This window comes from Pelobates fuscus, chromosome 8 (genome assembly GCF_036172605.1).
Source record: "Pelobates fuscus isolate aPelFus1 chromosome 8, aPelFus1.pri, whole genome shotgun sequence".
In the NCBI taxonomy this organism is placed as follows: Eukaryota; Metazoa; Chordata; class Amphibia; order Anura; family Pelobatidae; genus Pelobates; species Pelobates fuscus.
Genome location: NC_086324.1, coordinates 17,270,374 through 17,294,581, shown reverse-complemented (window position 1 = coordinate 17,294,581; position 24,208 = coordinate 17,270,374). Strand labels below are relative to the sequence as shown.

The 24,208-nt window shown below is 42.2% G+C and overlaps 1 protein-coding gene across 1 annotated transcript; it reads left to right on the top strand.

The window, feature by feature from the left end:
• Window positions 1-84: 84 nt before the first annotated feature.
• Window positions 85-24,016, top strand: ANKZF1 (ankyrin repeat and zinc finger peptidyl tRNA hydrolase 1). Its single transcript, XM_063429327.1, has 16 exons — window positions 85-155; window positions 6,277-6,398; window positions 7,546-7,649; window positions 8,038-8,140; window positions 10,397-10,590; window positions 14,304-14,419; window positions 14,549-14,702; window positions 15,423-15,642; window positions 16,532-16,627; window positions 16,812-16,955; window positions 17,701-17,793; window positions 18,497-18,764; window positions 19,793-19,904; window positions 19,981-20,148; window positions 21,323-21,393; window positions 21,951-24,016. The coding sequence occupies exons 1-16, from the start codon at window positions 148-150 to the stop codon at window positions 22,066-22,068; spliced, it is 2,091 nt and encodes a 696-aa protein (XP_063285397.1). The 5' UTR covers window positions 85-147; the 3' UTR covers window positions 22,069-24,016.
• The last annotated feature ends 192 nt before the right edge of the window (window positions 24,017-24,208 follow it).

The following is a 24,208-nucleotide window of genomic DNA, read 5'->3' as shown; positions in this document are numbered from 1 at the left end:
CAATCAGAGAGAAGACGATTTGCCAGATAGGGGGCGGGGCTCGGGTTTTGTTTTGAGTCGGGAGCGCATCGTTAGAGCTGTCAAGAACGAGCGGAAGTGACGTCATATGCGGAAGAGCCCTGCTGATGCCCACTCCATGTGCCCAGGATGGATGGGTGAGACTGTGCCTCCATTCCCATTGTATTCCTCTAAATCCGGGCTGGCAGCTGGTTACTGCACAGACACTGAGAAATCAGAGCCCACAGACAGGAAACACAGGATAGTGCTGTAACACAGGGAAATAGTGAGCCATATGGTGATAGTGCTGTAACACAGGGCAATAGTGAGTTGTACAGTGATAGTGCTGTAACACAGGGCAATAGTGAGTTATACAGTGATAGTGCTGTAACACAGGGAAATAGTGAGTTATACAGTGATAGTGCTGTAACACAGGGAAATAGTGAGTTATACAGTGATAGTGCTGTAACACAGGGCAATAGTGAGTTGTACAGTGATAGTGCTGTAACACAGGGCAATAGTGAGTTGTACACAGGGCCGGATTAAGAGCACACTGGGCCTGGTGCTGACAATTATGATGGGCCTAATTACGGAATCTTATTGACCAAAAACACTAAAACAGTCATACCTCCCAAGCGTCATGTATCTGATAGAGATGGTGCTGGAGGGAAACTCATAGGATGCGGCTATAAGAAAACACATACTCTATTCTAATCTCTCTCTAATTTTTGCTTTCATCTTTCAAGTAAATCCATAACCCCTAACAGCAGTGTCCAGTGAAGCAGGAAGTCAATGGGCGGGGTAAAAGGTGGGCCACTGGTGCGAATCACGTGACCAGACCTGCCAAAAGGGGGCATGTCTGTCCAAAGAATTTGAAGGACAGCCTGGCATGAATGCATGTCAGGCTGCCCGCCAATCCTGCAGGCTGTCCAACTAAGGGCATACTATGCAGGCAGCACCCTAAGCTTGACATAAATGCGTCTAATGTTGCGCTCACTCCATGCTTTCTAAGGACTGTCCCCTAGCACTCACATGTCCACTTGTCTCCTTACCTTCTTACTAGCAGGCAGAAGTTCCTGGTATATATTCTGAAACAGAGAAAAGGTGTATGTAGTGAGTGTAGAAGAAAGGGGACATGCCACAGTGTTAGAGAGACCAGCGTCTGCATTACCTAAACTAATTTTATTGTCAGCCAGTCCACACAAGTTTTGTTCCCATACATCCCTCTTAAGCTTTCAAACTTAAAGGAACACTATAGTCACCATAACAACTACTACCATAACAAGTAGAATCATTCCATTCGGGCCTTTTGCAGTAAACACTGTCTTTTCAGAGAAAATAACTCCACTGGCCACTCCTTAGGTGGCTGCTAGAGGTGCTTCCTGGGGCAGTACTGCCTATTGTGCAGCACTGCCATTCAGTGTCTCCACCCTCTGCATGCAGACACTGAACTTTCCTCATACAGATGCATTGATTCAATTTATCTTTATGAGGAGATGCTGATTGGAATTGTGCTGGTTCTGCCCCTGATCTTCCTAGTTGACAGTCTCAGCCAATCCTATGGGGAAGTTTTGTAATTTGCTCAGACCACCACTTCTGATGATGTCAGCAGACAGTCAGTTCAGAGGCAGAGCCAGCAGCTGCAGACTTGAATACAAGTTATATTTTACTATACTTAGGCAGGCAAGAAGGGGCCAAGGTGGTGGTTTTAACATAATAGGGTCAGAAATACATGATTGTGTTCCTGACCCTATAGTGCTCCTTTAAGCAAGAGTATGTGAAGAGTAGTTAGGGTTGCCACCTTTCTTGGAAAAAAATACCAGTCTTAATCATTTGTTTAATCACAAGGAGTGACATCAGAGAAAATTCTGTAAAATCACCAACAAACTACTCACAGTTTGATTCTGCTGTATAGATGGATTGCTCCCAGTGTCTCAGTCTCGCAAGTCACCCAGTGTCTCAGTGTCCCTATGTATAACAGTGTCAGTGTCCCCATGTCGCCCAGTCCCCTAGTCTCTGTGTCCCCATTTCTCCCAGTGTCCCAATGTCTCAGTGTGTCCCCATGTCACTAGGATACTGGGGACACTGAGAGACATGGGGACACTGAGAGACATGGGGACACTGAGAGACCCGGGGACATAGAGACATGGGGACACTGAGAGACATGGGGACACTGAAACATTTAGGGAAACTGGGAGAAATGGGGACACTGAGACAATAGGGACACAGACACTGGGAGACATGGGGACACTGAAACATTTGGGGACACTAAGACACTAGGGACACAGAGACATGGGAACAGACACTGGGAGACTAGGGGACACTGGGAGACTAGGGGACACTGGGACACTGGCTGGGAGACAGACACTTGGGGACAATGGGAGACATGGGGACAGTTGTGGACATAGACATGGGGACACTGGGACATATAGGGAGACATGGGGACACTAGGCACACTGAGACACTAGGGACACAGACACTGGGAGACATGGGGACACCGAAACATTTAGGGACACTAAGACACTAGGGACACAGACATAGGGACACTGGGAGACATAGGGACACTGGGAGACTAGGGGGACACTGGCTGGGAGACAGACACTTGGAGACACTGGGAGACATGGGGACAGTTCTGGACATAGACATGGGGACACTGGGACATATAGGGACACTGGGACACATGGGGACACTAGGAACACTGAGAGACATGGGACACTGGATGGGGGAAATGGGGACACTGGGAGAAATGGGGACATAGTGTCTCTGTGTCCCAATGTCTCAGTGTCTCCCAATGTCCCTATGTCTCACAGCATCCCCATGTGTCCCCTAGTGTCTCAGTGTCCCCATGTTTTCCAGTGACCCCTAGGTGCTGGTATTGCAGAGTAATCTCCATTTATTCTGAGAAAAATACCTGTATTTATACCTGTAATTTGTATTGCCAGTATTACTGCAATACTGGCATGGCCAGGCAGCCTCAAATACCAGTCAGGTGGCAAACCAGTAAAATACCAGTCAGATGGCAAACCTAAGAGTAGTGTGTGTAAAAAAAAAAAAAAAAAAAAAAATTTTTTTTTTTTTTTTTTTTAATGGGCCTATTCCATGGGCCTGGGCCTGGAGCTGCAGCTCCATCAGCCCCTATGTTAATCCGGCCCTGGTTGTACAGTGATAGTGCTGTAACACAGGGCAATAGTGAGTTATACAGTGATAGTGCTGTAACACAGGGCAATAGTGAGTTGTACAGTGATAGTGCTGTAACACAGGGAAATAGTGAGTTATACAGTGATAGTGCTGTAACACAGGGAAATAGTGAGTTATACAGTGATAGTGCTGTAACACAGGGCAATAGTGAGTTGTACAGTGATAGTGCTGTAACACAGGGCAATAGCGAGTTGTACAGTGATAGTGCTGTAACACAGGGCAATAGTGAGTTGTACAGTGATAGTGCTGTAACACAGGGCAATAGTGAGTTGTACAGTGATAGTGCTGTAACACAGGGCAATAGTGAGTTGTACAGTGATAGTGCTGTAACACAGGGCAATAGTGAGTTGTACAGTGATAGTGCTGTAACACAGGGCAATAGTGAGTTATACAGTGATAGTGCTGTAACACAGGGCAATAGTGAGTTATACAGTGATAGTGCTGTAACACAGGGCAATAGTGAGTTATACAGTGATAGTGCTGTAACACAGGGAAATAGTGAGTTATACAGTGATAGTGCTGTAACACAGGGAAATAGTGAGTTATACAGTGATAGTGCTGTAACACAGGGAAATAGTGAGTTATACAGTGATAGTGCTGTAACACAGGGCAATAGTGAGTTATACAGTGATAGTGCTGTAACACAGGGCAATAGTGAGTTATACAGTGATAGTGCTGTAACACAGGGAAATAGTGAGTTATACAGTGATAGTGCTGTAACACAGGGAAATAGTGAGTTATACAGTGATAGTGCTGTAACACAGGGAAATAGTGAGTTATACAGTGATAGTGCTGTAACACAGGGAAATAGTGAGTTATACAGTGATAGTGCTGTAACACAGGGAAATAGTGAGTTATACAGTGATAGTGCTGTAACACAGGGAAATAGTGAGTTATACAGTGATAGTGCTGTAACACAGGGAAATAGTGAGTTATACAGTGATAGTGCTGTAACACAGGGAAATAGTGAGTTATACAGTGATAGTGCTGTAACACAGGGAAATAGTGAGTTATACAGTGATAGTGCTGTAACACAGGGAAATAGTGAGTTATACAGTGATAGTGCTGTAACACAGGGAAATAGTGAGTTATACAGTGATAGTGCTGTAACACAGGGAAATAGTGAGTTATACAGTGATAGTGCTGTAACACAGGGTAATAGTGAGTTATACAGTGATAGTGCTGTAACACAGGGAAATAGTGAGTTATACAGTGATAGTGCTGTAACACAGGGAAATAGTGAGTTATACAGTGATAGTGCTGTAACACAGGGAAATAGTGAGTTATACAGTGATAGTGCTGTAACACAGGGTAATAGTGAGTTATACAGTGATAGTGCTGTAACACAGGGTAATAGTGAATTATACAGTGATAGTGCTGTAACACAGGGCACTAGTGATTAAACAGTAATAGTGCAGAAACACAGTGACCTAGTGAGCCATACAGTAATAGTGCAGAAACACAGTGACCTAGTGAGCCATACAGTAATAGTGCAGAAACACAGTGACCTAGTGAGCCATACAGTGATAGTGCAGAAACACAGTGACCTAGTGAGCCATACAGTGATAGTGCAGAAGCACAGTGACCTAGTGAGCCATACAGTGATAGTGCAGAAACACAGTGACCTAGTGAGCCATACAGTGATAGTGCAGAAACACAGTGACCTAGTGAGCCCATACAGTGATAGTGCAGAAACACAGTGACCTAGTGAGCCCATACAGTGACAGTGCAGAAACACAGTGACCTAGTGAGCCCATACAGTGATAGTGCAGAAACACAGTGACCTAGTGAGCCCATACAGTGATAGTGCAGAAACACAGTGACCTAGTGAGCCCATACAGTGATAGTGCAGAAACACAGTGACCTAGTGAGCCCATACAGTGATAGTGCAGAAACACAGTGACCTAGTGAGCCCATACAGTGATAGTGCAGAAACACAGTGACCTAGTGAGCCCATACAGTGATAGTGCAGAAACACAGTGACCTAGTGAGCCCATACAGTGATAGTGCAGAAACACAGTGACCTAGTGAGCCCATACAGTGATAGTGCAGAAACACAGTGACCTAGTGAGCCCATACAGTGATAGTGCAGAAACACAGTGACCTAGTGAGCCCATACAGTGATAGTGCAGAAACACAGTGACCGAGTGAGCCATACAGTGATAGTGCAGAAACACAGTGACCGAGTGAGCCCATACAGTGATAGTGCAGAAACACAGTGACCGAGTGAGCCCATACAGTGATAGTGCAGAAACACAGTGACCGAGTGAGCCCATACAGTGATAGTGCAGAAACACAGTGACCGAGTGAGCCATACAGTGATAGTGCAGAAACACAGTGACCTAGTGAGCCCATACAGTGATAGTGCAGAAACACAGTGACCTAGTGAGCCCATACAGTGATAGTGCAGAAACACAGTGGCCTAGTGAGCCCATACAGTGATAGTGCAGAAACACAGTGGCCTAGTGAGCCCATACAGTGATCGTGCAGAAACACAGTGGCCTAGTGAGCCCATACAGTGATAGTGCAGAAACACAGTGACCTAGTGAGCCCATACAGTGATAGTGCAGAAACACAGTGACCTAGTGAGCCCATACAGTGATAGTGCAGAAACACAGTGACCTAGTGAGCCCATACAGTGATAGTGCAGAAACCCTGTGAGCCATATGGTGTTAGAGCCAGCTGGCTAGTTGGTTTCCTTGTATTCTAGCTGGGCCAAATCTGCACCAAAATCTATAGTGACCGTGTTAGTCCATGGGCAGTGTCTTGTAATATTTTATTTACTATTAATTGGTTTAGCAGAATTTTTGAAATAACGAGTTATCAGCAGACCTTTCCTTTACGAAGTCAGAGGGCATTTCTGATCAAAATGATAGTTATGGTACTCGGTGACCTTTTAACTTCTTTCACGTCTGCTGCTGCTGTGTTGTGTAAATCCATAGATTGCCGAAGAGGCCTATTAAAGTTTCTGTGTGGTTCTCTTACGTATTTAAAATTGTTGTTAAACCAGAGTAGGCTTTAAACACTGTACCATACAAAGTGTCAGTTGTGTATGTCTAATGTGCCATTTCTCCTTCACAGAGCACCTTCAGTGCAAAATGTTTCCCTCTTTGGACTGGCTCTGGAATGTCCCCTGCTATCTGGACTTTCACACTGTACCAGCAATGGAAGGTTGGAAGTCTCTGAACATCTTAAATCCTCAGGTACAAACACGTGAAAAATCTAAATTATCCAAGGCCATTTAATCTTCACTACTGATCCCGTGCTAGTGTTCCCTCTAAAGACAAACACATTTATTATGACTACTACAATCTAGTAAGAGGAAAACTATGTGTGAGAGGGAGAAGTTGACTGTTTTGACACATGTATATAGTTACATCAGTGAAGTAAAGAGAGAAGTTACTTAGAAAGATACGTTTTCCAAATGAACTGAATTTGAAGGGACCAATTAAAGACTGTAGACTAGGAGTCATGGTAAGGAATTTCATATCATTGAATGTTGCTAGGAGAGTGATTGACAAAGGGTTTTCTTGTGAATTGCTATATTTTGTGCATTTTATATATATCTATACATACACACACTACACTGATCAGCCACCACATTAAAACCACTTGCCTAATATTGTGTAAGTCCCAAGACCCTGTTGTCAAGCCATCATTATTTGGCCCTTGTCAAAGTCACTGAGATCTTTTCACTTGCACGTTTTTCGTGCTTCAAACACATGAAATGTAAGTATGTGTGTGTGTGTGTGTGTGTGTTCTGGAAGAACAGTTGCACTTGTGAAGACAGTGTAATAGTAACCAGTTTATTGTGAGTACTTGCCCAGAAATGGAGGAAAATGATGCACCAGTTCTAACCAATGAAATTGGATAAAGGCTTAGGTTTGGTACCCGACCCAAAGGTCAAGGGTTTTTAAAGGGACACTCCAGGCCCCCAGATCACTTCTTCCCATTGGAGTGGTCTGGGTGCCAACTCCCACTACCCTTAACCCTGCAAGTGTAATTATTGCAGTTTTCATAAACTGCAATATTAACCTTGCAGGGTTAAGTCCTCCTCTAGTGGCTGTCTACTAGACAGCCACTAGAGGGACTTCCGTGTTCATAGAACACGAAAAATGTTTTAAAACGACGCTGGACGTCCTCACGCTATGTGCGGACCTCCAGCGTCACCGAAATCCCCATAGGAAAGCATCGGTGCTGGACTCCAGGAAGTCACTGAGAGGTTTTATCCTCTTCAGCAACTTTGGATGGGGGGTGGGAGGGAGAGGGGCACTAGAGGGTCTTGCAGTGCCAGGAAAACAAATATGTTAAGCATTACTTTGTTCCTTACCTTCTTTGTTTGTTTTTCAGAAATCCTGGCCAGCGAGAATATGCGGAATGTAGGAGTCCCAGAGGTTTCAGACCGTTTAAGCTGCAGTACCTGCCAGTGCTTATTTGATAACAGGGAGGAGCAGGTGAATACATTAAAAAAACAAACACCGGTCTAGCCTGATTGTATGGGCCACAAAGGATTAGCTCAGAGGAAGCTTAAAGGAACACTTCAAACAGCACACTGAAGTGGTTATAGTGCTTGGAGTGTTATTTTAAGAAATCAATGTATATTTATAATGTTCTAAAAACTGTTCTTACCTGGGTGTTCAAGCAGATTTACACATCCATACCAGGCGTTTGTGGTAACCGTATTGTCGTCATACAAGCTCACTAAAACTCCTATGCAGCTACGCTCACCATTGGCTGGCAAATTAGTCGTTGTAGTACTTCAACAGATGGCAATGAACTTTCTGGCTGCTTGTGTTAATAAGGCTTTCTGTTTACTAATGTATTAACTGCTGTGTATTTCAGAAAGAGCATTACACATTGGACTGGCATCGTTTTAACCTGAAACGTAGAATCAAGGGTGCAGCTCCACTCAGTTCAGAGGAATTCCAGGAGAAGACTCGAGACGGTACATAAACCTTTTAATTTGCAGCCCAACCTGTCACTGTTAGTGCTGACCTCAAAGATCATTAATCTCGGGGGGTCATTGAAACATTGACTGGTCAGCACAAAGGCTTAATGTTTACATCAGGGCTAGTCAACCTATGACCACCTAGATGTGTCTTGGCTGGTAAGGGTCATTTTACACTGCAGCTGGGGGTGGTATTTATATCAAACTGGATCACAGGGAAAATCTGTCCAAAATGCCGGTATATTTCTTTATTCCAGATAATTAACTGTTGCAAATAAATTAATTTACTTCAATTTGCATGGTTGTTGTGTAAGCCCTAAAAAGTTAGGTTTTTTTTTTCCATTCGATATAGAATTGGCCTCAGCAGCTAATAAAGATTTATTCCTATATTCCCAGTATTTACTTCCTTATTACTGCTGGGCATTGTCTAACCGAATGCTTTTCATAAAGAATCATTCAGGACAAATGTCAATTCCAAAGCTTCTCACGAGATGGGTTGTTTTACTGCGGTTCAGGGTTTTGTTAAATATTCATTTTAAAGAAGCACTATAGGGTCGGGAACACAAACCTGCATTCCTGACCCTATAGGGTTAAAACCACCATCTAGCCACCCTGAGCCCCTCATGCCTCCCTAAATATAGTAAATCTTACTTGTATTCAAGTCTGAAGCTGCAGGCTGTGTGCCTGTTTCCTTTAGACCTGCCCACTACCTGCTGACATCATCAGAAGTGGTAACCTGATCCAATCCCAATGCATCCCCATAGGATTGGCTGAGACTGACAAGGAGGCAGATCAGGGGCAGAGCCAGCATGATTCAAACACAGCCCTGGACAATCAGTATCTCCTCATAGAGATGAATTGAATCAATGAATCTCTGAGGAAAGTTCAGTGTCTGCATGCAGAGGGAGGAGACACTGAATGTTTGGATGCATTTTAGGCAGCCATGACCCAGGAAGGATCTTTACCAGCCATCTGAGGAGTGGCCAGTGAAGTTATCACTAGGCTGTAATGTAAACACTGCATTTTCTCTGAGTGTTTACAGCAAAAAGCCTGAATGTAATGATTCTACTCACCAGAACAAATTCAATAAGCTGTAGTTGTTCTGGTGACTATAGTGTCCCTTTAATGTGTCCATTAAATAGTGACTTGTCATATAAAACTATTGCGGACTGAGATTCTTATCAGGCTCAGCCCAAGACTGGATGAGGTTGATTGGAATTATATTCCACATAATCTCTTTGGCAAGTGGTTGTCTCACATGCTGGTAGATGTGTATTTTATTTTTATTTTTTAGACAATACCAGCCTAAGAAAAGTGTATAGTGCTTCTTTATTTAAGGCTTGGGTATATTTGTCATCATGAATATTTGAATCTGTTTCTTTCCCTTCCCTCTCCCTCTCCTCCCTTCCTATATTCCATTGTTTTAATATAACATATTCCTAGTCACCAGGCAGATGTAGCCTTATCCAATTGTGAATATTACCGTATTTGTGAGGCTAGTACTATTTGCCTGGTTGACAGTTTAAATAACGTGAGGAAGAGGGAAAAAAATAAATAAATATACACATACCTACATCTATATAAGTATACACGTATATATCTCTATGTATATAAATCCATCTAGTATTCGTAATACAAAGAAAAAGACAACATAAATACAATAATCCTTCCATAACTATACCCATTCAAAACAAGTACAGTAAATAGTTTATTCCCTCTTTCTATCCTTTTCTCTTCCTTTTCTTTATATGTCTTTTTCCTTTCCGTTTCTATCTCCTGTTCTCTCCCTTTTCCTTTCTTTCTTATCCCCTTTTTCGTTTTCATTTAGATGTGTATTTTAACTCCCACCAGCCTCATCCAGACTCTCACTGAGTATAATAGGCATGTCTGCATAAATCTGTCTGTGCTGTCATTGTTTGCACTGAGCTACCTCTGGCAATGTGACAGTTACAGAGAGAAACTTTGTAGCCTGACCCCTATGTCTGTAGCCAGCATGCCGTGTCTACTGACGTCAGGCACAAAAGATGCCTAAAACTTATATTACGAGCAGGTAGAGTATACTGGCTACCTGATTGACAGCGAAGGAAGGTGGCCCTACATACAGTAAAATAAAAGGCTTATATTTCTAAATTGACACATTTTAGAAAAGAGACTACAAGGACAGGGTCTTTGCACCATAACCAATTTAGTAAGATGAAGTGTTTATGATGTTTAGAATGACCCTTTTACTTGCCCTTCTACTGTATCCTCCAGGGGATGTTTCCAGCATCTCTGGCTCCGACACTGAAAGCTCTGAGGATGATGATGATGATGTGGTCATTACTCCTGAACCTGAGGAAGATTCAGATTCCATTCCTTATCTCACCAGCCGCTCACAGAGATGCTTGTTCAGGAACAGCCAGGGACAGCTGCTCTCCGTGTACCGCTGTGTGCTGGGTGAAATTAAGGTCAGTTTCCAGAGTCTGGTAATCCAGATTTATTGTGGCTGTTAACTTTTTGTTTTTTTTTTCTCAATCTTTCTGTTATTGAGGCGTAAAGTTGCAAGGGTACAGAATAATGAAGGGGAGACGATAAAGATACATACAGGATGGGGATAGTACAGTGCAATATATATCCTCTCTGAGAATTGTCAGCCTCTTTTTTTTTAATATTAAGTAGATTAATGGCATGCCCATAACTATAATGCAAAATTATTAAAACATTACTGAGGCAGCGTTTGTAACAATACGATTAATGTAGTAACAATATGCTGATTGTTATAACAAGCTAGTGCGGTTAGATTATTTAATTGCTGAGTATTTAGAAACATGCTAAACTGCTGCGCCTTAACTGTATGCGAACATGAAGAACGTTAAACATGCTGGTTAAGCCTAGTGTAGTCATTGTCTTGTGGTCTTCTAAGTTAGGGTGTGAGGCTTTACACATGTAAACTATGGTTGCCAGTTAGGCGAAATGAGGCCTATTGGTATGCTGAGTAAGTATTTAATAAACAATAACCTGGGGGGGGCGGGGCCTGACCGCTATGCTGCATGGTCGCACGAAACAACAGCTCCAACAACTTCTGACTTTTTAAGCCTAAAAGAGTTACTCCTGAACATGCCTGACGACCAAAAGATATGGACTTACACCCATCGGAGCTCCGGTCCTGAGGAGAGGCTAGCAGCAACTGCTTTAGTCCCTCAGGGAGATACACACTGTTCTCACTGGATGAGGCCTACTTGGGCGGTGAGCGGGGCGGACGGCCGCTGCCCCGCTATCCTGCACAGTGGCATAAAGCTGGACTCACCTAACCGTCTGTACCAGGCCCCGTTCCCCCCCCTTTGGGCCGGTGGGGGTGATCCCGGCCCACGCCCTGGGGCTGCTACCGGGGAGGAGATCGTGGGACCCCAGAGGACTGCCGACCCACAGCCCAGGCCGCAAGCCACGGCTAAAATGGCGGCAGCCACACACTCACCAACTCGCCCTAAGGAAACTGCTAGTTGCTACACTTTGAGGGATACAATTACCACAAATCCCAGACGGGCCCTAAACACAGGCGAAGGGCAACCAGACCGACGAGTACACAAATACTCACTGCATTGCCACCAGCCCAACTTAGGTTCCCGAAAAAGCCCGGGACAACACGCAAAATGGATGCCGGGGAGGAGGTGAGCAGCCGCAAACAGCTCCGATCCAGCTCACACTAATCAGACCCTGCAGATATGCCCCCAGGTTGGCCCGGGCTGCAGGCAACCGGTGCACAGCAACGCTCCCTCTCCTGGAAATTACCCGCAGCATGTCCATTGCGACACCGCAGGGACTGACGGCAGACGCGCAACAAGACAACCCTAGCAGCTGGAGGATATCGGACGAGGCAAACATCATGCAACCATCATGACAAATAGGAACTCTCAAGTCTTCTGTCTCCATAACATGGACTCTATGTAGTACCTTCAGCCTTATTAAATGTTAAACGCATTACACATTGATTGGGGTACTGGTAGTCAACCACATTTCCTAGTAGCTCCCTCAGCCTTATCTCATGTGAAACACATTACACATCAATTGGAGTACTGGTGGTTAACCACCTGAGGTGGGGGTCCTGGGGCGTTCACACACGATAAGCAGACACTCATTTATAGCATCTCAGCATTTATACTATAGAAGTATATCCTCAGCCTGTGAAGCGCAACGCATAGTTAGAAATGTTTTATTCTGTTTAAATCGACTACTCAGCGACATTTTTTTTTTTTTTTTTTTTTTTTCTGCATGTATAATCTTACTTGTACACCATACAAAAAAAAAGCGCACAACATCCTGACATTCTTAGCATAAACCTGTGATTATATTTCTTGTTAAATGCCTATGTCATATTTTGAGCTTGTACTTACCATTGCGCTTCCAAAAATAAAGAATTATAAAAAAAAAACAAAAAAAAAACCAATAACCTGGTGTAGGTATTTAGAGAAGTGCGTGTATCGCGGTAATAAACATGTTAGGTTGCCCTCCAACCCTACGGAGCTAGTCAAAGGGATACCAAACATAGAGACAGCAAAATGAACGTGTCTGCTCAGTGGTAGTCTAATAGTGAGTGTCTGCTCGGACAGTTCAGGTTGAGTCCCGGAGAGCTCTCGGTTTGGAGCGTTATGTAGCGGGACTGCGGGCTAACGAACAAGCAGTCAGCCGATTCCCCAGCTGGGAAGGGTGGTACCTCGAGCTGGCCGAGTCCACGGGAGGACGGTGAGTTGCAGGTACAAGGACGGAGCTTTCCAACCCCAGGCCGGTGTGAGAGCCAGCGCCTGCAGTCCACAGACTCAGTGTCTCGTAGTTGAGGCCGGGTCTTCCCTCTGTGGTGCGCCATGGAAAGCTTGGATGGTCTGTCGTCGTCAGCGATGGTCGGGCTTCCGGCGGTGTGGACGGTGCCGCGGAGGCTTTCTCAGAGGGGCCCTCAGCCCAGGAGGGTGTCTGGGGTAGCCAGTGTTAGTCGCTCTGTGGGGGTTCATCCAATGGAGGCCTCCCCCAGCTCCACACCTTATCTCTCCTCACCGCTTCCATAGGATCAGGCTGCTCCTGTCTGCAGCGTTGCTCCAGACGCTCCCAAAACCTCTGGAAGATACTGTCCGGTTGTTCGGTGTACTGCTCCACCGGGTCATCGCTCTGGCTGCCTTGGTGTATTGGCGCGAGCTTCTGCCTCTGGTGTGTGGGCGCCATCTTGTGCAGCCTACTGGCCGTGTTGGTCAGGCTGTATGGTGTAGTCGGGGCTTGTAGCGTCCATTGCCCTGGGTTGGTGGATAACCCCCCACTGGTCCAAAGGGGGGGGGCAATGGGGACCCATGCTGATATTGTGGTGTGGCCGCAAGAGAGCGGCCGTCTCTCCTGGGGCTCCCCTGCTTGTCTCGCTGCATAGCAGGCCGCACTGCTGGGCTCCGGTTCCCGCTGTCTGAGCTGCAAGAGTCTGGTACCATTTTATGCCGCTTTGAGAGCAGATCAGCCCCCTGAGTCCGTTATGTCGCTGTGAGGGCTTAGATTGTGCCTGTTGCTGCCCGAGCTATTTGCAAGTGTGTCCAGCCATCTTGGCTGTCAGGCCCCACCCTCGTGGCTGTTTACTTTTGTATATTATTCTGAATGCGTAAATTCCTTTCTAGTGTTTGAGGTGCATGCAGCGTGCATTCTATATATTCTATATGTGCATTCTATATGTGTTCATAAACATTCACAACATTTACGGCAAAATTAGTGAATGGTAAATATTGCAGGTTTGGTTATTTCTTTTTGTAGTTCTGCTTCTTTGCCAACTTTGCCAAGCAGATGCTATTTGCTGTTTAGTGAATAAATCACTATATCTAGATAAGTAAAAACGACATCATGTTGAAAGAGTTACCAACGAAATCTTTCATTCCATTATCTTGTCAAACAGCAGAAACCTTACTTGCGTGTGATCACCAATAGCGATTACCAATATTCCTTTTAATAAATCAATCCATTGTTTCAAACTATTTCAAATAACTGAAAGAAAATAAATTCTCTACCAAAATGTAAATCTAGAATTGTTCTGTGTGTGTATATGTTTTTATTTTCCTTATTGAATAAGCAGTAAATATAAATTTTGGAGGTCATGTTGTTTGATCTCGATATTTTTGGTCTATGTCTCACGATGCTCAACAACCCATATGTGTTCTAGAATACAGATGCGGAACCGGGACAGTTGTTGAATTGTGTAAAGAGTATGCAGGAGCAACCGATCCTGGTGATTCTCATGGCTGGCGGAGGACATTTTGCTGGAGCCGTCTACAAAGGGTATCAGTACTAAACTACTTTCTATCTGAAACAAGCCCAATCTAGTTTTCCTGTTTGAAGTGTATTTTTGCTTTCTTGAATTTACCTGCTCTAAGTTTTTTGTTTTGTTTTTTTCCATTTCAATTGTAGAAAAGAGATTTTAAAACACAAAACCTTCCACCGGTATACTGTGCGTGCCAAAAGAGGGACTTCTCAGGCAGTACATGATGCTCAGAATCGTAGTCACATGCCCAAGTCTGCGGGGGCTGCCCTACGAAGGTATAATCAGGCTGCTCTGATCACGGTAAGGATTGTGTTCCGTTTTACAAGTCTTTGCCTGAAAGCAGTTTTGTATTGAATCTACATTTTGTTTTGAATGTATTTTAATAGGGAAAAAAACATTGCAATTTACTTATAAAGAGCTATGTGCTAAATTAATTACTCTTAATAAAGTTTATTTGGAATCCATGCTAATAAGCAGGGCTCTCTAAAATGGAGTGTGAATAGGGATTACTCATATGGACTGCTATGTAGAGCAGAGAGAGAAAGCGGTGTGGGTTTATTTTAATGAACAGAACATGCATAAAATCCTGTAATTCACAGTGATGACATCATACTATGAATTACAGGATTTAGCATACCCTCAGCCAGCGCCGTGTAGGGAATTGTTGTAAGGCTACTTCTGGGAGAGAGAAAAAACATCATCCCTCCACTTTCTTTGCATGCCAGCACTGACATCTGCTGGTGGCTGTGGAGACTTGCTGCCTGTATGACGAAGAGCAAGCAGCCATAGTTGTAGATGAAAAAAACGACTTCTAGTAAGTATATTTTTTTACGGTTATTCCAAGTGTATATTTTAACCTATGCATTTGCTGTGGATTTGAACCATATATTTCACACTTTGCGTATGGCAGGTCCACTTAGATTGTTGCCATTGGAAACCTGGTTTATTAAAGATTTATCTGAAATAAAAAGCGTATTTTTGGGTACATGTTGCATTTAGTCTCCTAATTTCCACACACAGGATATCACTCAGCTGCTGCAGAGCTGGGCAGACCACGTGAAGGAGGCACGAGGAATCTTCCTGCGGGCCCCTCGCACTGATAGGACTCTGTTTTTGGGCCGTGACTCTCCCATCCCACGGAAAGATCCCCGCGTGCACGGTGTCCCCTTTATAACCCGGAGAGCCACCTTCAGGGAGGTGCAGAGAGTTCACAGCCAGCTCTTCACTCTGCAGGTCTATGGTGAGGACATGCTGCTAATTTTCTAGACTTTTATTTATTTCTTTTTTTATTCGTGGAAAGCCAGACAGACCTTTATTAGTACCGTTAATCTTTATTGTAAATTATTATATAAAATCCTGTATGAATAACAATGAGTCTGCTAATGAAGTACCATGGGCAAGCCACTCTTCGCTCTACTTGTCATTGAACATAACTATTGTTACACTGAGTTAAAGGCAAAGTGTTGTTAATATGTATTTCTTTATTAACTGCATGAAATCTTTATTCTCATCACAAGCTGCTATTTAATATTTTTATATGTTAGCAAAACAAATAGTATGATTTTTTTTTTTTTTTTTTTTAAATAAAACATTTGTGATCTGGTTTGTGTAACAGATACACCTAGTGTGCTTCCTAAGTACAGAATACAGCAGTTTAAAGGGACTTTGTTATCCTCAAAAAAAAAGTGTAAAGCATAGACTATGAATCATTTCCTGCACGAGACGTCTGCGTCCTCTATGACTGCGGTTGCAGCAGGCGCAAGTGGATGATATCACATTTGCCCTCTCGCAAATTACACCAAAAATGGAGCAGATGAGTTTGGGAATTTTGGGACTTCCACTATATAGGGTAGAAGTGTGGAGATAAGAAAAAATGGTATCTATATATCTGTCATTATTTTTACGCTAACACAATGTGTAGATAAGATTGTTAGAAAGTGGAGTCAGAACTGTCACATTGATTGTACATGACAGAGGGTGCAAAATAAATTTGCTCTAAAATCCGTTCTGTTTAGTCAAGAAACGAGAACCCTAAATATAGTTCTCTATATGTTACCAATGCTTCTTCCTGTCAATTGGCTATGTGTTCATTAACCATAGTGTGTTTTGTTTTGTGTTTTTGCTTTTAGATAAAGAAATATCACTGTCATCATTTACTAAACCCAAAGTAAAAATCGCTAAAGCAAAAAAGACAGACAAGCCTGAACCAAGAGAAGAGAAAACAGGTAATCACAAAATGTCCTATTTATTTATTTTTCTTTCATATAAAATGACAGATGCTGCCCCTTGCCACGCTGTAAACATAAATCTGTGGTCTTATTGTTGATCAGATCCCAGTGTGCTGCTATCGGCAACAAAAAGTTAAGGTTTTTCTCATGTGTTCATTCACGTACACGCTTTCTTTCACAGTGAGTCCAGATTTATCTGAAGACGAAGAACCTGTGACGGTAAACCTTGTTACTGAAGAGCTGACACTCAGCACTCTAGACCTTCGTGAATATGAGCTGTATCCCAAACGGAAACGGAAAAAGAAGAAGAAGAATTACACAAAAGGTACATTGCGCATGGGAGTAACGAGCGCGTTGGTAGATGCCCATATTGTGGCTGTGAGATGTGATTGTGCTGCAGTTCATGTGACAGATTTCACTGCCTGTTATTTAAACTGGCAAAGTAGAAATAGGGAGGGTCCTAACTGAGTATTAATAACATTAACTTGTATCCCTTGTGAAATATCATTCTATTAGCTCCATCAGAATGCAGTGGTTATGGTCTGTACATGCCGGTGTAGATAACCGAAGAACAGATTTGGGACCAAAGTAACAGAGCCCAAACTTAAGATCTGTTGTTCATGTTCTACCAGCTCAGGATACCTATTACCCATATTATTATTCTTAATTTATTGTAAAGCATCAGCATCTTCTGCATCATTGTATACTGTCATGGGGAATTAGTAGTAGTAGGACATTCGGGTAAGACGAGTAGATTTATGTTCCAAACTGTTTTCTTTTCCTAAAGAATTGGACCTTAATTGGTCCAAGGAGGCTGTGGGTTGTCTTTAGATTATTTCTGTGTTCCAGGGTTTGTACTAAACTTTCTAAGAGCAAGTTGTGGTTGTGTATGCAGAATTGTCCAGGATATTTCTAACTGAATGGCTGCTTGGTTAAGAGGACAGGACAATGATATGTTCTATACACACAAACACACAATATCCATCTAGTAAATGCTTGTTGTTAAACTCCCTTCACTGCCTGTGTATAAGGGAAAGCACTTTCTCTCTGTAAATGTAAGCTGTTTTCAGATGATTCCAAAGAGCCTGATGGAGAAGAGGATTCCGCAAACAGAAATCCGCAGATGGAAACTTATGAAGACCTCCCGATGTCTGTACCAGAAGGTGAGCAGCTGTGCAAACGTGAGCTTGATTAACATTATAATCCATTGTATTATTATTGTAGAGGTTATGGTATTTGGAAGATGCGAATGCAAGTTTTTTCCCACCAAGTGTTTTTCGCGTAGTTTGACACAAGTACAGAGGGATCCTCGGTTCTAAAATCACTACCCCCTTATCTTGCAACATCAGAATGAGGAACTCTCATATTGTCATTATCCATTGTCTTTGTATGTTGTGAAAATCTAAAAGGTAAATGCTATCCTGTAGGATGATTTTTAGCTGCATTAAATCATTGCTGAACCTTACTTTGCCACAGAATCGGTGCAGGTTCAATGTGAAGGTTTGGTGCTAGTAAATGGGTCCATAGAAATTCAACTACAGTAAAAGTTTTCCCAACTCTTTCAGCCTCTCTGTGCACGGTATGGACACACATACAAAAACGGATAACGAAAGTGAGACTTCCTCATTATGACGTAAACCATTTAGGAGCAAAACTTGGGTTTCTGGTAACACTTTAAAGGTTTTGTCAAGCAGGTTGTAAACCACTTGAAAAGAAAAATGAGGCATTGTATCATAATCACTACAATAAGCTGCATTGGATATGGTGCTTGTAGCTTCCCTTTAGATATCTAAGGACCACAGGGAAAAACATTTTGTAATTGGAGGAAACATTTGGTTGAGATCTTTTTTTCCACCCAACCTTTAGAAGACGAATTATGCCAGATCCGGAACACCTTGTTCACCTGCTGTAAGACTGGGGATAGCCAGAAGGCCAAAGAGATTCTCCAGGTTCTCCTCAATGCCAATCCTGAGCTGCCTCCATCAACGAAAACTTTGACAATCAGAGAGATGGAATCCCTGGTGAATGAACGGCTCCCCCTGGAGGGACGCACTCTGCTACATGTGGCGGCATCTTCTGGACACGGAGAAGTTGCATGTCTGTTAATGGATGCTGGCTGGGACCCATCTCTAAGGTATTTATTATTGAACTTCTTAAGATGATTGATGTTGGATTGAGAAGAATATTTGTAAACTTCACAAAGAGCATTCTTAGTACTTATCTAATATTATTATTTCTTTGTTATGACGTGTAGAAAGTAAACTGTTCCTGTGAGATTACAATTTAGCATTGTAGGACTTTTATACAAAGTTCTGGCAGGATAGATTGTGAGTTTACTATATAGAGAAAAGAAAGAGTGAGGCAAAACTGCAGTGGAAATTGAAAAGTCGAAGAGTAGGGGCACAGTGAGCTCTGTGGAGGTTAAATGTGGTTTAAGAACGTTGTTAGTGAGGAGAACAGATATCTGAAATATTTTACTGCAAAGTAGACCGCAACCAGGTTCCCTGGGACACTGGTTGCAGTGATAAGAGTCTGTTAATGAAATGAAAGAAAAGATAAGAAGAATGGTAAAACAACACAATTCTTTAGAGACTGAATGGGAGGAGCTGGAAATTATAGATTAAACGGGGCTGGAGGGGGGGGGGTAGGAATGGGGGGAAAATCACTGCATTCAGTTTTATTTAGAACAATGACTGGAGAGTCTGTTCTTTGGTGCTGGACACATTGTATTTCACACAGGAAAAAAGGGAATTGGGGAGCATTCTCAGAACATTTGTTTGTTAATACTGATGCTGCTGTAGCGCTGTACAAAATGTGTATTAATGGAACTACGCACACACAGGTACAGCTTCATGTCCTTCAAGGCTACTTAAAATAACAAATGTTACCATGTGAGATAAACATGCTAACTGCTACACTTCCTAAATCTGCTTCCAGAGGTTCTACCCAAATGTGTGCATACCTGTGATCGCCTCTAATGGCACACCTATGAGTGGTGGAGAGGGTGCTGATAGATAAAACACATTTAAATATGGCATTTTAATATACACCCATTTTGCAACTTTAGTTATAATTATTGCAAACCAGCATTTTAGTAATCATTCAACACATTCCGCTCCCGTATATAAAAGATTTAGATTAACTCTGACTCTCCGTTTCTAGGGATTCTGCTGGACAGACTCCTTATTCTCTGTCACCCAACAAAGCCACCAGGAATAGATTCCGTAAATATCGGGAAGACAATCCGGAAAGATTTAACTACAGCAAAAGCCAGGTAAGGAGAGACAAATGTGGCCGCCCAGATTCTAGTCTTTACTTTAAAGTTTACTTTGTGTTGTGTCCAATTCCAGATCCCGGGGCCAGTATCCAAGGAGGCTGAGGCACTGAAGGCCAAAAAGAAGCAAGCCTATAAGGCACAGAAGAAGCAGAGGGAGAAGGAGGAGAAGGAAGAGAGAAAGATGAAGGAAGAAGAGGAAGCAGAGAAGAGAAGGTTTGCAGCTCTAAGTGATCGAGAAAAGGTGAGAAAAGGCCAATACACATTTCATTGCAGGTTGCCCCCTAGTCAGTTCTCAAAGATTGAATAGACACGAACGATTGTTTGAGCAGTTTGCCAAAAACTGGGGCTCTCCTTGCACCCCAAGACTGGCCCTCTGCTGCAGTCATTCCTTGTTATTCAATCTGTCTGAATTCAGATAGCAGTGGCAGTAGAGGGGCCAAATATTGGGTATTGGGAGAGCCCTTGTTTTTGTCAAATTTCCTAAAACCATACAAACTGCAGGGACTCTACCTAAAATGTAGTCTAATTTCACAAAGAAAAAAAACAGTATGTGTGTATATATATATATATGATACCTAAAATTGTATTGCAATGGTATCTAGATATACTTATCTGATATAGTCAAAAACAGCCTCTCAAGGTCGTAGCCCAGTTCCTGACCTTTTACAACACATATATATATATATAGACATAGAAGGAAATGAGATTCGGCTGTACATAATCTAAAACAGGAACAGAAAAAAATACATATTGTAATACAGCAAAACAAGTAATAATGCGCTGATGTAATAATGCACACAAGATCAAAATGAATAAGGTGCCTGCCCCGATTAAACTTGGGCGGCTGAACGCCTCCACTCTCCACTGGAACTCCAAGCGGACCAAAGTGTGGAATGAGACTCCAATATAGGTAGGGTAAAATAAATATACAGATTTATTGTAGAAAAAAGGCCATATACATTAGCCCCATGAAATAAGATAAAACAAAAAGGAGGTCCTACACGTTTCGTTCCTATAAAAAGGAACTTCCTCAGGGACCAAAAACAAATATGACATGACAATTAAAAGCAGTCAATACAGAAATGCATACAATCATACAAACCTTTGTATGCATTTCTGTATTGACTGCTTTTAATTGTCATATCATTTGTTTTTGGTCCCTGAGGAAGTTCCTTTTTATAGGAACGAAACGCGTAGGACCTCTTTTTTGTTTTATCTTATTTCATGGGGCTAATGTATATGGCCTTTTTTCTACAATAAATCTGCATATTTATTTTACCCTACCTATATTGGAGTCTCATTCCATACCGTAGTCTAATTTCAGCCTTAGTCTCTTTGTTACACTTTTTCAGCACTCCAGGTTTTTTATGTGATATATCATGTGTTTAATAGTAATATTTTGTTTTATCGGGCAGAGAGCTTTGGCTGCCGAACGACGATTTGCTACCCAGCTCAACAACACCAAAGGAACAGAGAGCGGCAGAAGGTAAATACCTGTATAAAGTGTGTAAACCTTTTAGCTAAATATACCTTGTGCAGTGTTCAATATTAGATCAATGTGTTGCTCATTAATATGGAAGTGAAAAAATTTAACTCAACTGATCTGTATTAGGACTAATTTTTGAATGAAAACAATTCTTAATAAATAGCATGTTGGATTTTTTCCCCCTTTCATTTATAATTGACAATAAAGTTTGTTTTTATCCAAGTATCAAATATGTTTGAAAATGTCCAATCTGAGATATACCGGGTAGTGCTTTTTTTTTTAATGTGTAAATGGCAGTGACGTGTATACTGGGCTGGAAATGAGTACATAGCAACACAAAGTGACAATCTAATGGTATTATAAGCTTGTAAATTATTTGATAACTTTGTTTTTGTTTATTTATTTTATTAATTTTAATCTCATTGTGTGTAATCAATTCTTCTAAATGCCTCTATTACTTGCTTCTCCGTGATGCATGGTGAGATTTATATGATGTAGACAGAATACACGTAATGTGAGTGATCTCATATTTCTTGGTCTTGCTCCTTGTTTTACAGACGTTGCTGGCAGTGTGGGGAGTCCCTTCTAGGCAAAGTCCCATTTGAATATCTAGATTTCGCCTTCTGCTCTACTCTCTGCTTGCAAGAGCATCGCAGGAGCAAAGCTGCTAAATGAGGATAGACCGTGCGGTTGCACAGGAGATGACATCACAGGATTGGGATTCACACGAGCTGGTTGGAATGAGGTCCCATTGCCAGCTGAATAGTGTGTCACCAAACAAGATTCGTATTAAGCACAGACAATGGCTTTCACATGTAATGGATATCTAGAGCCTGCAAACAAGTGGCATTGTCTTTTTTTTTTTGCATTATGTAGAAATCTGACAGTACCTCATTTTAAAGTCGAATCAAGGTGCTAAACATCCACTTTAGGTTAGAATCTTTGTCCGTATAAAATGAGTGCTGGGGTTGAGCACCAGGACAAGCGTCTGGTAATGTGACATATCTACTACATTCCCAAGTAGAGAAATAAATAGAAACTGTAAAGGAGCTCATTGCAATAGGAATATCGAATTTTACCATTCCTATCTTGGGCAAGTGATATCACTAAAACCACATAAACACTGGATGTTATGGTTGGGGAATAGAATCTGCTGGGTGGGGGCACAGAATTAATGTTGGCAAGCTGTAAAGTCAATAGGAATCTCTGGGCAGCGTTTCACCCACTGACTGTACTCCGTTTTATAGTTTAAAATGGGTGAATGGTTCATTATGCCTGTGAAAACAACCCGGACCCTCGTTTGTTATTTCTAGACCAGAAAAATAACACTAAACTAATTTTTCTTATTTGTTAAAATCTTTCAATGGACTGGTGTAAAGTTTGCCTGAGTTTTACATCCTCTCCGGTTTAATCTATTAATGAGGCTTGGAATGCTAACCACACTGAAATAGAATACTAGCAAAGTATGTGCTTCATACTCTGCATTAAAGCAGCCCTGTGCTCCTCACCCAGTGACCGGTGAATACACTTTTAACCCACCTGTACTAATGGATCCATGATGAAGAATGGGAGATGTTGTGATACATGTATCATCTGATGTAACTGAGTGTTACTCATATGTCCGTGTAATAACTTAAAATATTCATGACTAATTTATTTTAATTATTTTATGTGTAACATTAAACATAATGTGGTAAACTATACATTATGAAAAGTAATGGCGTCAAGGTTCTGGCAGGATTCATAAACAACTCTACCATTTGGTCCCATGGTTTATGATGTCTTCAGATCTCACTTATTACCCAGTACTTTGGTATGCATTCAGTATAATCTATTCCCTCCGCTAGCAAAATCACTAGCCTGTGAATAGATTAGAGCAGGCTTCCCCCAACTCCGGCTCTCCAGCTGAGCTACAACTCCCATAATTCTCAGCCTATCTATTTCATTCATAGAACCATGGGAGTTGTAGTTCAGCAACATCTGGAGGGCCAGTGTTTTGGGAAGCCTGGATTAGAAGATATACTACTAATTTAATACCCATCCCCTCTTGCCTATGTGCCTCTTTCCTTAAGCGCTACAGGCATTGCTGGGGAACCCTGCCCAATTTAGTTTTTATAGATGCTTACACCATTGCAAGTGCACCGATGTTAGAATGGCTTCTCAGTTCTTCCGGCAAGTGCAAGCTAAGCTCACTAGTGCACATGCGCTGTAGTTGCTGTGACTGTAGGGAGGTTTTCCTGCTCTCTCTTTTCATTCTTTGCAATAAAAGTGTATTATCCTGGCAATGCACCTTATGCAGGATATTGATTGACCGGAAAGACTAGGGGTGTTCGGTTCATTGCAAACAGTTAAATTAACTTTACAGGATCTTTAAATTTGAAGGTGGTGTAACGTGGCCAACATGTGCAGTTTAAGAATACTGCAACAAACATGACGTGTACAGCTATGAATCTGGTTCCATATCACAGTATCTGCAAATAGTTCTTGCAGTTAAGTGTAGCCCATGCTAATACCACCGCAATCTGGTTATTCTCACGTGTTTAACCCTTTTATATTTATGAATTAATATTAAGTCTAAGGGGCGTAGTTTAAAACTGGGACAAGTGGGAATCGCAAAATTGGAAATCTGTTTACTGCTCGGCTACTTTGGCCTGAAAGCGCATTTCTCCCATCTTCATCATACTCCTCTTTAGTGAAGAATTACATACATGATTTTTTTTTTAATTCTAGGTATGACCCAATAATGTTAAACTGTTAAAATATACTCTATAACTATGATATGTAAGTGCCAGGCTAAACAGTATTGCTATGTAAA

What these genes read in the sequence shown, in the direction of transcription:
- ANKZF1 (XM_063429327.1), top strand. An exon ending in GAAGAAGAATTACACAAAAG is followed by an intron (nt 16,956 to 17,700) that starts GTACATTGCGCA and finishes AGCTGTTTTCAG; the next exon opens with ATGATTCCAAAGAGCCTGAT. An exon ending in GGCTGGGACCCATCTCTAAG is followed by an intron (nt 18,765 to 19,792) that starts GTATTTATTATT and finishes CTCCGTTTCTAG; the next exon opens with GGATTCTGCTGGACAGACTC.